This window comes from Haplochromis burtoni, unplaced genomic scaffold (assembly GCF_018398535.1).
Source record: "Haplochromis burtoni strain Fernald_Lab_line unplaced genomic scaffold, NCSU_Asbu1 Contig_157, whole genome shotgun sequence".
Classification (NCBI taxonomy): Eukaryota; Metazoa; Chordata; class Actinopteri; order Cichliformes; family Cichlidae; genus Haplochromis; species Haplochromis burtoni.
The window spans coordinates 571,962-586,563 of record NW_024582518.1 but is presented as its reverse complement, the minus strand read 5'-3'; the positions used below and the strand labels follow the sequence as shown (position 1 = coordinate 586,563).

General features: G+C 39.5%; 3 protein-coding genes across 4 annotated transcripts in view; 2 read left to right on the top strand and 1 right to left on the bottom strand.

The window, feature by feature from the left end:
- Positions 1 to 1,845, top strand: part of tbx19 (T-box transcription factor 19) — a 19,466-nt gene extending 17,621 nt beyond the window's left edge. For both annotated transcript variants that reach the window (XM_005932736.3, XM_014336939.2), the window contains 2 exons: positions 179 to 329; positions 408 to 1,845. In XM_005932736.3, the coding sequence (XP_005932798.1) occupies positions 179 to 329; positions 408 to 576 (320 nt within the window). In that variant the 3' untranslated portion in view covers positions 577 to 1,845. The remainder of the gene's footprint in view (positions 1 to 178; positions 330 to 407) is intronic.
- A 1,410-nt stretch (positions 1,846 to 3,255) lies between these two features.
- pcid2 (PCI domain containing 2) lies at positions 3,256 to 7,654 on the top strand. The gene is made up of 15 exons (XM_005932734.3): positions 3,256 to 3,368; positions 4,495 to 4,561; positions 4,644 to 4,733; positions 4,841 to 4,914; positions 5,000 to 5,065; positions 5,163 to 5,204; positions 5,287 to 5,341; positions 5,758 to 5,861; positions 5,979 to 6,054; positions 6,150 to 6,291; positions 6,396 to 6,496; positions 6,661 to 6,734; positions 6,812 to 6,937; positions 7,234 to 7,357; positions 7,451 to 7,654. The coding sequence occupies exons 2-15, from the start codon at positions 4,526 to 4,528 to the stop codon at positions 7,538 to 7,540; spliced, it is 1,200 nt and encodes a 399-aa protein (XP_005932796.1). The 5' UTR covers positions 3,256 to 3,368; positions 4,495 to 4,525; the 3' UTR covers positions 7,541 to 7,654.
- Positions 7,655 to 7,752: 98 nt separating this feature from the next.
- LOC102312015 (vitamin K-dependent protein Z) lies at positions 7,753 to 13,607 on the bottom strand. The gene is made up of 8 exons (XM_005932732.2): positions 13,479 to 13,607; positions 11,983 to 12,146; positions 11,577 to 11,601; positions 11,138 to 11,314; positions 10,888 to 11,019; positions 10,731 to 10,801; positions 10,521 to 10,653; positions 7,753 to 8,869 (listed from the first exon to the last, which is right to left on the bottom strand). The coding sequence occupies exons 1-8, from the start codon at positions 13,558 to 13,560 to the stop codon at positions 8,028 to 8,030; spliced, it is 1,626 nt and encodes a 541-aa protein (XP_005932794.1). The 5' UTR covers positions 13,561 to 13,607; the 3' UTR covers positions 7,753 to 8,027.
- Positions 13,608 to 14,602: the final 995 nt, after the last annotated feature.

The window sequence follows — 14,602 nt, the reverse complement described above, 5'->3', positions numbered from 1 at the left end:
ATATATATATATAAAAATATATTTACTCTTATTTAGCAAAAAAGTACATTTTACAGATTTTTGTTTTGTGTTCAAAATCCTATCTTTTGTTTAAGTCTTTTGGTTTTTATTCAATATTTTACTCAATATTGAATGAACACAGCAGTTTCTAAATTCTGGATTCTTTGTGTGCTCTCAGTGTGTCTCTCTGAAGGTGTTCAGGTGATATCTGATGGCTGGAGCACCTCCTCCCCTCGTCCCACCTCATCTTCTTCCTCACCCTCCTCTGCCTCCATTCCCTTGAGTAGCAGCGCCCCTTCATCACAGCCTCCTCCTCCTCACAGCTCCAGGTGAAACCCATCCCACAGCTTTAAATGGTAAATGTACTGGTTTTTCAGATTAAATGAACTATCTGTGTGTGTTTTCAGTCAGTACCCTTGTCTGTGGACAGTTGGATGCAGCGAGCTGAGCCCCTCCCACTCACCCTGCGCCGGGCTCCACCATGGACCAATCAGCAGCGAGGGACTCATGCAGCCTCCTGGTCACACTCGGATGGGCGGGGCTGGATGGCCGCCTGGTCCCACACACTCTTTCTGAAATGTGATGTGATTGGCCAAATTAATCAGTGATAACCCACTACACACTAGTAACCTGGTGGTAACCGTTCAGTGAGATTATTTGATAGTAACCAGCTGCTGGTTATTTGTACATAGAGTACTGTAAGCTTTCATGGCTACTCATATCATGCAGTTGATAAAAAATATATATATTTTAAACACTATTTGTAACTATTTATGACTATTTGTATAGATATCATTTCAAAAGGAATGGTTACTTGTATCTGCTTGTGGCTACAATCACATAGGGACAGAGATCCCCAACCCCAACCCCAAAAATATGTAGTCTTCAACCAGTTGGCGAGTGGTTTCTGGCAGTTGCTTTGTGAAATTAATCACAAAGAGGGTGCTGCACAAAACACCTCCTAAAAGTTGCTTTGGTGGGTACCAGATTACCGCAGTGACTCACAGTTTTCAGGTAATAAGCCAACTTATCTGCAAATACTCATCAAGAGTTCATAACCCACTAGTGAAATTGGAAACAGAGACCGGTCACCTACTAGTAAAAGTTGGAGCCTCTTATACACGTTGGGTCCAGCAGTAAGACAAAGCATTTATCTGATGGTAAACTGTGAACTATGTATGCAAACTCTTGGCTAACATAGCAGTCTGTTAGTGACCAAAAGAGTCTTATGGAGGTTTTCTGGTGCAGCACCTTCTTTATGACAGACTTTGTGACCTAACAGCCAACAAGCACTCACCAACCATTCAGGAAATACACTTTTTTTCCCAGCGACCATAGGTTGACTGGGGTTGATGGACTGGTTTCTATGACTTTTAGACCGAGGCCACAGGAAGTGGCCAGTTGGCTGCTTGTACCACAGCTATTGGTGGCTACTATTTCATTTAGCAGCTGTGACTACTTATAGATAACAGTGACAACTCCTACATGGGAACTTCTAGTGGCTGTTGACGTCTGCTAGTGGCTGCTATTAGTAGATAAAGGTAATCACTGCTGGCCTTTGTTGCATGTAAGTAGCAGATACTGGTTAGCAACTGGTAGCTACATATGAGTGACGGTGTTATTTGAGTTAGTGGCAACCGTTTTAGTTAGCAGCTAACCAGTAAATACCTGTAAATAAAATGGTTACATGTACCTGCTGGTTGTTGATGCAATCTAATGAGCACTGGGGGCCACTTTTAAAATCTAATAGGTAAATATTTGCTAATGTCTTATAGTAAGCATCTACTGACAGCCAAATATTCTTTTGGTTACTTAAACTAAACCAATACTGTTGGGCGCCCCCCCCCCCCCATATTTATTGGTAATAAAAATGTAAAACAGTGAGATGAACATATGTAAATCTAATGTTAGCCAACAGCCTGGGCTTCAGATTCCTCTTTATACTCAATTTATAATTTATGAAATTTCAAATTTTCTGCAGGCTTCCAGAAGTTCGCCAATCAAAAGTGAACTGATGGGCTGAATAAGATAAGTATAAGATAAATGTGGTTTATTTTCAAAAGCAAATCATGCTAAGACTTTAAATGAGATGTATTATGCTTTTCATGATTTGTTGTCATGTATTTAATGTCACAGTGTCAGATATTCATATTAAACCTGTCTAAAGTTAAAAATAATGAAGCAAACTTATGTAAAAGTATTTCTTTTGAGACTTCACACTGCTCTGAATCCTCTGTCTCCAGCATCACGGCTCATAGGCTTTCAGTGCTGGCTTTGAGATGTTGGCCAGTCAGATTTTTAGGGAGGAGGGCCTTGATGAGCTACATTTAGAAACATAATAGATTCATAATTTGCTATGATATACGTCATATATTTGATGTTACCATCTCAGATGTTCATTTAAACCTGTCCAGAGTTTAAAGTAATAATGTTAAATTATGTACACTGCTCTGAATTTTCTGTTTCCAACATCACAGCTCACAGGATCAAGGTGTTGCCCCTCAGCTCTCTTCCAGATTTTGGGAAATCAAACAGAAGTGAGCTTTCATATGGAGAAGAGCCTTAAAGAGCTGGAGCATTATTTAGGACTTTTGAAGAGTTGCAGTATATAATATAGAGAATGGAATTAAAATTATTCCCCTTTACCTGACAGTAAATTTGGCTCCCTTTTCTTGCAGATATTAAAGGTCTCTAGCAGGGAGTTTTAGTGGTTGCCACTTGCTCATCAAGTCACATGTAAATCAACATTATATCATTTGCTGAATCAAAGTGTTAAAATAAATCAAATCAATGTTAGGTCTTGCAAACTCTGTGGTGTTATGGTGCCCTCTGGAGTCAGAGGTAAAAGATTCATGTCTTTGTTGTTGATGATGTTGCTTTCTTATTGTTGTTTCTCCGGATCTATTGCTGCTAAGCAGAAACAAAAGATAATTTGAAGATTAAATTAATTAAATTAAAACATTTAGTCAGCAAAAACACCAAATAATTGTTCTGCTCTCGTTGTTGTTTTTTGTTTGTTTTCTGCTGCAGAAAGAGAGAGGTTGTGATTCAGCTGTGTGTCAATAAAGACTTAAGAGAGAGTGTGTTCATGTCAAAATGTTTGTAAAATGCATGTCAAAATATATGTAAAAACATATATTTAGATAAAATATATGTAAAAACATATATTTAGTTGTTTTTGACCATTCGTCGTGATAGCTGGTATAGTGTAATGCTTTTATTTTGAATTATAGCCTCTTATTGTGGAAATGTAGCGGAAGTATGACCCCCCTCCCCAAAGACCCGGACGTTGTTGTGGTGTGCATCAGTTGAATGGACGCAAATAGTGGATTTGGGACTTATTTTCAGATTAAATTTTTGTTTTGAAGGTAGGTAGTTGTCTGTTGTTCGTTTTTATGTTTGTGTTGTTACTTGTTGTCTGTTATCAACCGGAAACTGCGATTAAACGTAGGATTTTAACCGGAAACGAAGGAATTAAAGCGAAAAGAGAGCTGCTGCCTGGTTGGAGTCAGTTTCACAGAGAAACCCGGCGAGAAATCCGCTTTTATTTAATTTATTAAGATCTTAATAAAATAAGATCGTAGACTTTCTGTTTCTGTGTCTTCTTTTTCTTTTTTAAATATAAAAATCAGCCTCCGATATTAAATTTAAGAGTGTTTGTGGATGCAGGTTGTAAAGAGGAGTTATCATAAGCTAATATGAAGTAAAAGAAAATAGTGACCATATAATATAATGGTCACAAATCAAGGCGAGTGTTGTTGTGATTTGGCGCTATATAAATAAAATTGAATTGAATTGAAAATTGAAGTAAATATTCTTATGTGCTCTATATTTAAACTGATTTAGACCCACCTGAACGTAAAACACGTGTTATAAAATAAATAAATCAAACAATTATTTATAAAAATATAAAAAAAATAATGCTTGCGTTTATTTATCAAACGATTCTACAGAAAAAAATAAAACTGAATTATTCCTGATTTACATTAATGCAAACAAAGTAATTCAAGTCACTAGTGCTGGTCCCAGGCACTAGGAGTAAAAATCTTGACCAGCAAACATCATAAAGATAATAAGGAATGAGATTCTCATAACAGATTAGTGCAGGTAAAGGGAGAGATCTGAGAGAAGGAAGTTAGATACAATGTGTGTGCAAGTGAATAAGTGGAAAGGATACCAGGAGCGCCAGAGGTCAATCATGATGGGAATATATTAGGAAAGATTGTTGAATATGAAGAAGAGGAAGACCTCAGAGGAGAGTCTTGGATGTAGTGAAGGAGGATGCAGAGGGCTGGTGTGACAAAGGACGATGATCTGCTGTGGTGACTCTTACTGTACTGAAGTTGAGGTTCACCCTTCAAGCAGCCAAACTGTGCAGCAATAATGTTTCTTTTGTGCTGGAGCTTTGAGATCATCACGTTTGTTTGTTTCATAACATGAATACATGAGTAACAGTGAAAACTGAAGTGAAGTTAAACTGGTTTTTCTCTTCAGGTCCAGACAGCTGCTGGGTCAGCAGGCCTTCATGGCTCACATCACCATCAACCAGTACCTGCAGCAGGTAACCTCTGACCTTTAACTGTGTCTGAAATGTACATTTTTTATGTAATTTGGTTGGAATCTGTCTCATTTTCCTCCTGAAGGTTTACGAGGCCATCGACAACCGCGAGGGCTCCTTCTGTGCTGAGCTGCTGTCCTTCAAACACCCGCATGTTGCCAACCCCCGTCTCCAGGTCAGCCACTGCTGCCTCGCATAAACTCTGAATGTTGCTAGGACACAGCCTCACCTGTGTGTGTGTGTGTGTGTGTGTGTGTGTGTGTGTGTGTGTGTGTGTTACAGCTGGCGAGTCCAGAGGATAAGTGTCAGCAGGTTCTGGAGCCGCCGTACGATGAGATGGTCGCAGCTCACCTCAGGTGGGACCGACGGATCAGACGGTGATGCTTTAGTGGTGTTGTGAGGACATAAAGGTGAAAGAAAATGGCTGTGTGTGTGTTTCAGGTGTACCTACGCTGTAGCCAACCATGACTTTGTTGAAGCCTACAAGTTCCAGACGCTCGTTGTTCAATATCCTTCATAAAGTGACTTTTTGGTCTCTTAATCACACAATCTGACCTTCAGTAAATAATCACTAATCAGTCTGATCAGCTCCTTGACTCCTCACGTCCTTCTTGAAGGCCTTTCAGTCCCACAAAGAGGAGAACTGGTGAGTTCAGTTTCAAAGTAGCAGACTGAAGCTGATTCTAACGTGCTGCCTTTGAACGCACCATCACTGCCCTCTGTTTCAGGGCTCTGCCAGTGATGTTTGCTGTCACTCTGGACCTCCGGATATTCGCCAACAACGTAACGGCTTTTCTTTTATCTGTTCAGCAGTCAAATTCATCCATATATGTGTATTTATTTACAGTCCTGCACAAAAGTCTTGAGCCTCAACTCATTTCTTTAGATTTTGCAAATATTGACTTTCAACCTTGTTAGATTTGTAACAACCCTGTGATTGCCTTATATGCTATATTTCCATGTATGCTTGCACTGGTTTCCCATTTTCCTAGCAAAATATATAAAGAAATGAGGAGTACTCAGTATTGTATTTATACTTATAGTAAGAAAACTAAAAAATGTAACCATTTTCCTCTATAAATGCAAATAAAACAGCTGACGTAAAGAAATTTGTATAGAGACAGGACCAGGAAATTACAGGTGAAAACCTTCAGGTGTGATTGAAAGTTATTGAAAGTGGGTTTTAATTTTGTGTCCAGGCGGAGCAGCAGCTACAGAAGAAGGGTAAAGGTCAGCCTAGCGAGATGTTGGAGAAAGCAGCAGAGCAGCTGATGAGCTGCTTCAGAGTTTGTGCCAGTGACAAGTCAGTAAATATACACGTCCTCTGTGTATGCGTTGATTATAATTCCCATTTTATGCACTATTATATTTCATGTTTAATGGACGTCCTTGTTAATATTGACATTTTCAATGTTGGTAGTCGTGCAGGTATTGAGGACTCAAAGAAGTGGGGGATGATGTTTCTGAGCAACCAGCTCTTCAAGATTTATTTCAAGGTCTAAACTCAATAATTAGTGACTGAAACACCCAGTTTATGAATCATCGATGGAGATTTGGTGATTGGTTATAGCTGCAGGTTTATGTGTTGCAGATCAATAAGCTGCACCTGTGCAAACCTCTGATTAGAGCCATTGATAGTTCCAACCTGAAGAATGACTACAGTCCAGCTCAGAAGGTCACCTACAAATACTACGTGGGCCGCAAAGCCATGTTCGACAGTGACTTCAAACTGGGTAACACTGCTACAGATATGGCGCAGTGTCGGCTTAAACATTATTTGAAATTGTTAAACGATTCAGGTTTGGAGTACAGTTAAAATCATTTTTTGTTTCTGTAGCCGAGGAGTTCTTGTCATACGCCTTTGATCACTGTCATCGATCCAGCCAGAAGAACAAGAGGATGATCCTCATTTACCTGCTGCCTGTCAAGATGTTGCTGGTAAGAAACTTTAGAACCTTTTTGGATTTGGTAAAATGGGTTTACACCAGTTTAGATCCTGATTAGAAAGTCCAGACCAGTTTACACTCAGGACTGTCAGGACTGTTGCATCATGGGAGCAGTGTAATGGTTCCCAGGGTAACTGGTTGTTGTTGGTGTTTCAGGGTCACATGCCAACTCATCAACTCCTTAGGAAGTACGACCTCATGCAGTTTTCTGATGTTACCAAAGCTGTGAGGTAAGGAGAGGGGCAGTGGCATTATCACAGGAAGTGACATCACGTCATGTGGGCTCACAGGTAAATGTTTGTGTCAGTGAAGGGAACTTACTGTTGCTGAATGAGGCTTTGTCCAAACACGAGACCTTCTTCATCCGCTGCGGGATCTTCCTCATCCTGGAGAAGCTGAAGATCATCACCTACAGGAACCTCTTCAAGAAAGTGTGAGTGGTTCAGTAGCTGTTTTACCAACACACACACAAACTGAAATGTAATCAAATTCTTTTTACATATTACTTTTTTTAATGTTTTTTTGTTTATGAAGATTGCTCCCTTCATTTTTGAGAGCATTTGGACCTCAAATTTAGCGCCTTGTTTAGGTGTTTTCCCTTGTTTGTGGATATTATTCAGATTTTATAGTTTTATTCTGTAATCTCAATCAAAAAATGACTAATAGCAAATAATTTTCTCTGTAATCTCCGAAAACATGAACCGTACCCTGACTGATTTCTGTCTGCAGGTATCTGCTGCTGAGGACTCACCAGCTGCCTCTGGAGGCCTTCCTGGTGGCTCTGAGGATGATGAAGGTGGAGGATGTCGACATCGACGAGGTGCAATGTATCCTGGCCAACCTCATTTACATGGTGAGGAAACTGGAACATAAAAAGCCACTTAGATTCAGGTGAACTGGCAAATAAATGCTGAGCTCTTCTTCTGTGTTTCCTGTCGTCTTCCAGGGTCACATCAAAGGCTACATCTCCCACCAGCACCAGAAGCTCGTGGTCAGCAAACAGAATCCCTTCCCTCCTCTGTCCTCTGTCTCATAGTCTATGAGACAATTCTACAGGGCTGCTTTCCTGGAAACCTTTTTCACTCAATTCATATTTCCTTTATTTTTTACTTTAAAGACATGTCGAATAAAACAGATGTTGGTTTGTAGAGCTTGTATCTGGTTATTACATTTGTTGCTATGAATTGTGGGTGTCAAAGGTTTTATTTTGAGCAGAACTTTTGTCATCGCGAGATTAAGAGACTGGAATTTGTTTTTTCAAAAGCATTTTAATTTACACATTTCAAATACAAATATTATTCATGACTTAACGTTTGTGAAGTTCAGCAGCAGAAAGTTTCAATTCTGTGTTTTTGTTGTGACCATTTGGAAAAAAGAAACTGAAAGTAGGACAAGAGACTCAGCAAAACTGATTTATGTTCAAAGTTTTCAGTCTTTAGGGAGGGCAGCTGTTAATAATAAGAAAAAAAAAACGTTACAAGTGAACAAGAACAGGTGAGTCGGTTTCAGATGGTGGCGATCTGTTAGCGAGCTTCTGGATATTGTCTCACTTGGGGAGTCATGGCTAACTTCTCGATCACCTCCAGCCTCATTCGGATCCAGCTCAGGTAACGAGACAGTTTGCTGAACACCAAACCACCGCCGCTGGCCTCACACTCAGACGGTGATGAGATTAGCAGCCCGGTCAGGAACACTGTGCCTTGCTCTACTGTGGCTACAGGCGACCCTGGCATCAGCCCGCCACATGGCCTGTTGCTGGTTTCTAAATTTGACCTGCTGACCCCATGCGAGGACTCAAAATTCAGAGCTTTTGAAGTGTGGTTGTAGCTTGCTGTTTTATTCAGCAGCCTGAGGTTAGTGTTTTTGTTTTGGGTTTGATTCTGGAGCCTATTCACCGTGCGCCCTTGAAGCCTTCCCTGGACTCCAATCTGGTTCCCTAAAGGTCTGTTTTGATGCCTGTGGCCTCTCTTTGGAATCTCAAGGTGTACATTAGGGTGTCTCTGAGCTCCTGGGCTCTCTTGTGTTTCATTTTGGTACTTGAATGGTTCATTTTGCTTCCTCATGCAGAACATTTTGTTGCTTAGTGGATGTGGGATGTTCAGCTCACGGCGACAATCGTCCAGCGTCATATAGACCAGTTTCTGGTTCTTGCTGATTTCCCAACTCTCTGTAATCCCAGTCCTCCCAGAATGCATCAGGACATTCTCGCTGAAGTCTTTGGTGGGCAAACAGAGATGGATGAGGCTGGGGCTAAAGGTCATGGAGTCAGCTAACTCGAGGAGGACGAGGTCATTTTCATGGTGACCTTTATGATAACCGTTGTGAAGGTACATCGCTTTGACGGTGAAGAGCATCCTCTGTTTCTCTGGGAGACAAAGGAAATTAGTTAAGAAATGAATTGATCGACACTGTGGGAAATAAATATTTGGTTCCCTGCTGAATTTGTAACTTTGCTCACTTATCAAGAAAATAATAATTTTGCAATAACTTAATTTTAATGGATAGAGAAAGAACTGCATGATGTAAATGAAAAGTGTAGAGCACACCAGTGCCTTTTACTCAGCAGTGTGCACACAGCGCTCTGCAGCTCAAAAAGTGAATTAATAACGGATAAACGTCTCAAAGTACAGCCACAGCCAAAGATTTTTATATGAATGAATGCAGCTGGTATGATGGTTAGAACTTTTGCATCACAGCAAAAAAGTCCTGAGTTCAACTGGCCGGGCCTCTCTGTGTGGAGTTTGTGTGGGGTCTCTCCAAGTACTCCGGGCTCCTCCCACAGACCAAAGACATGCAGCTAGTGGGGTTATGTTAACTGATTATTCAAAATTGCCCACAGGTGTGAATGTTAGTGTGAATGCTTGTGTGGCTCACTGTGTTAGCCCTGCGACAGACTGGCGACCTGTCCAGAGTGTACTCTGCCTTTCGCCCTATGGTAGCTGGGATAGCCGGTAGTCAACCATCAATTTCTGATGGACAGCTTTGGCTTTTGAAACCTTTTGAATCAATTTGTCTTCATCTGATCTGAAATATAGTTTCTAGAGTGAAACAAAGATGTAAAACCTGTCCATACACTGCATTAATTTGTCAGTATGTCAATGGCTTATTCAGGGTTTAATGTGTGTAAGGGCTAGTTCTTCCACTTTTTGGTTTGGGTTTAATATTGTCTTCAGTGATTTGAACATTTGATAGAACTGAATCCATGTTTTGTTTTTGTTTTTTTAATTGGGCAAATTGTCTGTGAGCACATCCTGTTTGCAGCCTGAAATATATATACAGTACAAATACTTCAAATACGTTTTTCTGACAATTTTTTACTTTCACTCCCTACAATTTTAACGTCCAACTGATGTGTCAGGAGTTAAAGTGCGATTCTTTTCCCCACACTGAGCCAATTACAACTGATTTTAGGTTTCCCCACCTGGTTAATCTGAGTTTAATCCCTGACCATACTTTCCTTTTAAAGCCACCCTCTGCAATACATGCAACAGAAAATAGAAACATGTATTTTTACATTTTCCTCTGCTGATGTTGTACTTACATTTATTAGAATAAAAATTTAGACTAAAATAAAGTTTTTCTGGCCCTACTGACAATATTTTATTAATACTTTATTAAAGCACATGGTTCAGTGAGCTTTGCACAAAAGAACGCCCTCCAAAAAGCTACTTTTACTTTTTTTCTCACAGTACATTTCAGAGCCGCCCCCTTTTCACTTTTACTTGATTAAAGAAGCTGAATCAATACTTCTACTTTTACATGAGTATTTTTCAACACTAGTGTTTGTACTTCTACTTAAGTACAGGATGTCTGTTCTTTTGCAAACTCTGACTAACAGAAGCAAATTTAAAAACAGTAAAATTTAAAATGTAATGACGTGACTTTTTTTTAGATTTTTATTCTGAATGGATGAGAAATTGATGTCTATACGTCATCCTTTCTATATTTTAATTTAGTAGTAGTTATTATAGTGTTATCATGGTGTGATAACAATAATTGTGATAGCATTTTCTTACCAGCAAGCACATAGAGGTTGGAGGGTTTTGGTTCTGAGTCCTGATAGAGGCAGCGGGCAGAGGTAAGGATGGACCGCTGACCCAGCACCACACCACTGCACAACTTCTGCAGTGTGCTGTTCAGCAGAGACACCTGGTGGCAGTAAACAGACAATTTATTTATTATTCTGGTTTTATTTAGACTGACACCACAGTACCAGAGGATCTTACCTGCCAGGGACAGTTACCATGGTGACACGAGGAAAGAGTTTCCTCAGGAAGTCTTCCACAGGGAAACTCGACTGTGGAAACAAAGACAACAATAAAACTTCATCTCACCAGTTTGAACTGGTCTCATAAAGTCTAGTGTTTTTTCGGAGCATCCAACCTTCTGGCAGACAGCTCCGTCCGTCGCTGTGCAGCTTGAATCCAGACATGCAGGAGCATCGGAAGGACTCGTAGGTCACTGTGCATAGCTGATGACAAGCAGTCGGACTCTCAGTCGGACACTTAGATATCTCTAAGATAGATTTGGAAAACAAATCATTTTTTTATACGTGATGGTCTGATATGTCTTAATTCCCATTAGTGCACCATGAGTTTTGATCTCCCGTCCTTTTACGGAGGTGTGGTCAGACCTGCTGTTTTGGTTTGCTGTGCTGTGGACGACCTTATAGTCTGTAATGCCTCATCCTGTACTTTCAATTCACAGACTGGACCGTAGTAAGGGGCGTTGCAGGAGCAGGTAAACCCCCGCACATTGTGAGTGCAGTTCCCTCCATTCAGACAGGGACTCTGCAAGCAGTGGTTTCCACCTCCAAAGACCAAAAACAGAAACTGCTAGTGTTTAGTAAACTAATAAATGTTTATATTTTTGCTGTAAAACTATTAAATCAAATATTTACATTTAAAATAATACATTTGATGACAGTAAATCAACAAAAATATTATTAAAATACATTCTAAACACATTTTAATTATCAAACTGCAGTTTCTAGTTGGAAAATAAATGTTTTTTTTAATTTATTTTATTTCATTAATTAATCAAATGCAGTTTAGCTGAAAGTAGATACTCACCAGAGTAAACAGCCCAGAACGTGATCTACACACAAACAAAAAAACGTTAGAATCCGAGAGGAATTAAGCAATGCTCTTTTTGTTTTGTTTTTTCTCCTTTTTCTATGTATGTTTAAAGATGATCATTAAACTAAATTTTCAAATATGACATAAACAGGCTCTGGATTAAGACGGCAGCTCTGGGTGCATCCCAAGGAGCAATTAAAAAGAAACAGAGAACATCAAATGTAACACAGACATAAAAAAAAAGGCAAATCAAAAATGAGTAGGTGGTCTTTTAATGAGCCAGAACCCTAAAGAATCAGAACCTAAAACATATTGTTTTAGTCTGTGTTTACTGGAATCTAAAAGTAAAAAAACAGGTGTAGAAATGAGTGCAAAAGCTCCCTTTTTTAATTTAACTAACCGTCCTTCGGGTGTCTTCAAAGTACTCGCGAGCCTCTTCAAAGTTGCACTGCTCCTCGTAGCACTCCCGCTCCAAGTTGCCCTGTAGGATCTCCTCTAAAATGAACGAGTTGGCCCGTTTAGGGCGCAGGAACACGGCGTGAGCCTCAGGAGCTGAACGAAACACTGAAAACACAAGAGCACTGAAAAGGCTGGAGGCTCCGATATGTTAGGTTACCATGTCATAAATAATAAGGTGTCTGTTGCTGAAACAAAAAACAGTAACATTAAGAGGAAAACAAATAAATGATTTAGAAACTACGTGATGATTATGGATGTCATAGTTACTTTGCCCAATTTTGTCAGTTATTATGTGTTGGTATTCTTCTGTATTATGATTTATGTTCTGATTCTTTAGTTGTGCCGTTGTGACTATTATTATAGGTGTTGTTCAGTGTCAAGTTTGCATCTTGGTGATTTGTTTCTTGTTTCCTGTTTTACTTTGAAGGTCCACGTCTTATGTGCAGTGAGTCTAGTTGTGCTTCCCCCTGTCTCGTTAGGCCTAATTTCTCCCAGCTGTGTCTCCCTCCTGTTTCCTGTTTTGTGATTATCCTCTGTGTATATAGGTCCTGTGTTTTCCTTTGCTCTCTGTTGTGCTGTACCCTCAGATTTGCCTTTGTTCCAGTTATAGCTTTCACGGTTTGGCTTCTGTTTCATGCCAGCAATAAAGCTGAGGTTTTTGTGTTTGCCATTTTGTTTCCACGAGTCCTGCTCTTGGGTCCTCATCCCTGCCTGCCGCACACAGAGCCCTGGCAGTCTCAGCTTCTTTAGCTGAGGGTAAAACAGTTTGATGAGCATAAAAGTTGATGGAAATGTGATTTCCAAAGGCTATTACATGTAGACTTCAGCTAATAACTAATAGAGTTTCAGGGGAGAACAAAAAATAAGAAAATCGTCAGGTCATGTCCGTAAGAAATAGGAAAAACGTCATGCATCTGAATATGAATAGTGTGCCAGAATCAGTCAGGGTTTGGCCTCCCCAGAGCCCGGACCTCAACATTATTGAAGCAGTGTGGGACCATGTTGACAGAGAACAGAGCAAAAAGCAGAAACATCCAAATTAGAGCTTTTAATGTCCTCTGAGAAAACTGGAGAACTATTCCTGAAGACGACTTAAAGGAAAGACAAGAAAGCTGCCGAAGAGAGTTCAGACTGTGCTGAAGAATGAATGTTCTTGTTATAATTGTAAAAGTCACAATATTAATGGATTCTTTTATATTATTTAAGGTAGTACCTATATTCTATATTTTTAACCATTAGGTAACCAAAGTTATAATAATAATGTAGCAAGCTGTCATTGTGACACGATTAGAGCTAATTGTGTCATGACTGTACTGACAGTAAAAATGTTGTTAAATTCTGTGCCAACTTGGAGTATTTTTATACCACTTGAATGTTTTTGTCAATCAACTAAGGAACAACAATAACACAGCAACAGGTCAAAGGTCACTCTCTTACCTTTTCCTTGACTGGAGACCTGAAGGAAACATTGAAGAAGGCAGAACAGGAGGAGAGACGCTGACATGATGCTGACCGCCATGACACTGACTGCACTGCTGACACACACACACACACAAACACACACGTCTGCACACACATATATACACACTAGTGACTCACAACAGCAGTACAAACCTCACAGAAATTGTATCATGTTTTTAACAGTCTGTTAAACGGAGTTCATTTATATCTGTTCTGAAATAAACTAAGATGTCAGTCTGGTCCCAGGTCATTTTACTGGTGTGCTTTTTTATGTACAGATAAATATCCAGTCATTATAAAACTATTTGGTTTTTTTTATTCACATGATTCTCTAAAGAGTTAAAAGACAGCACAAGTTTCACTAAACGCTCTGTTCTTGACGTGGACTCTGGCCTTTCTGTTCAAACCACACAAAACAAACTAAAGGTCCGACCTCTGAACGATCAACAGGTCTGTTTGTCTGAGGTAAACGAGGATAGATTTCATCACAAATGTTTATCATCTAGTATATCTGGTACATCTGGTAATAGGTTTATCAGGGTTTACAACTTAAAATTTTATTCAAGAAAATAACAGTTTTCCTCAGCAATAACACCAATGTTATCGAAAATAAACTAGCTTTTTATGACATTTGCAACTTCATTTTCCTCCAGCTGAGTCACTGGAGAGATCTTTAAATTTCTATTTAGGACATAACAGTTACGTTTAAGCAATTTGATCTTGTTACTTACCATCTAGTAATGCTTGTTTTGTTAGAGTAGTGATTACTTGAAACGTAAAAACATGTATCAGTTCAATTCTGTTTATCTTTATAGTGCAAAATCCCAACAGTTATCTCAAGGCACTAGTAAGGTAAAGACCAGACCCTACAATAACACAGAGAAAACCCAACATTTCAAAAGCCTCCTTTAAGCAAACACTTGGCAACAGTGGAAAGGAAAAACTCTCTTTTAACAGGAGGAAAACATCTGTTTAACCAGTCGGGCATGAGAGGAGGGAGACAGAACAAAAAGAAACACTAAGGTAGAAAGCCAGAGTTTAAGAATAACTAATGATTAAATGCAAAGTGTATAATGTGCAAAATGAGTGAAAATGATGAG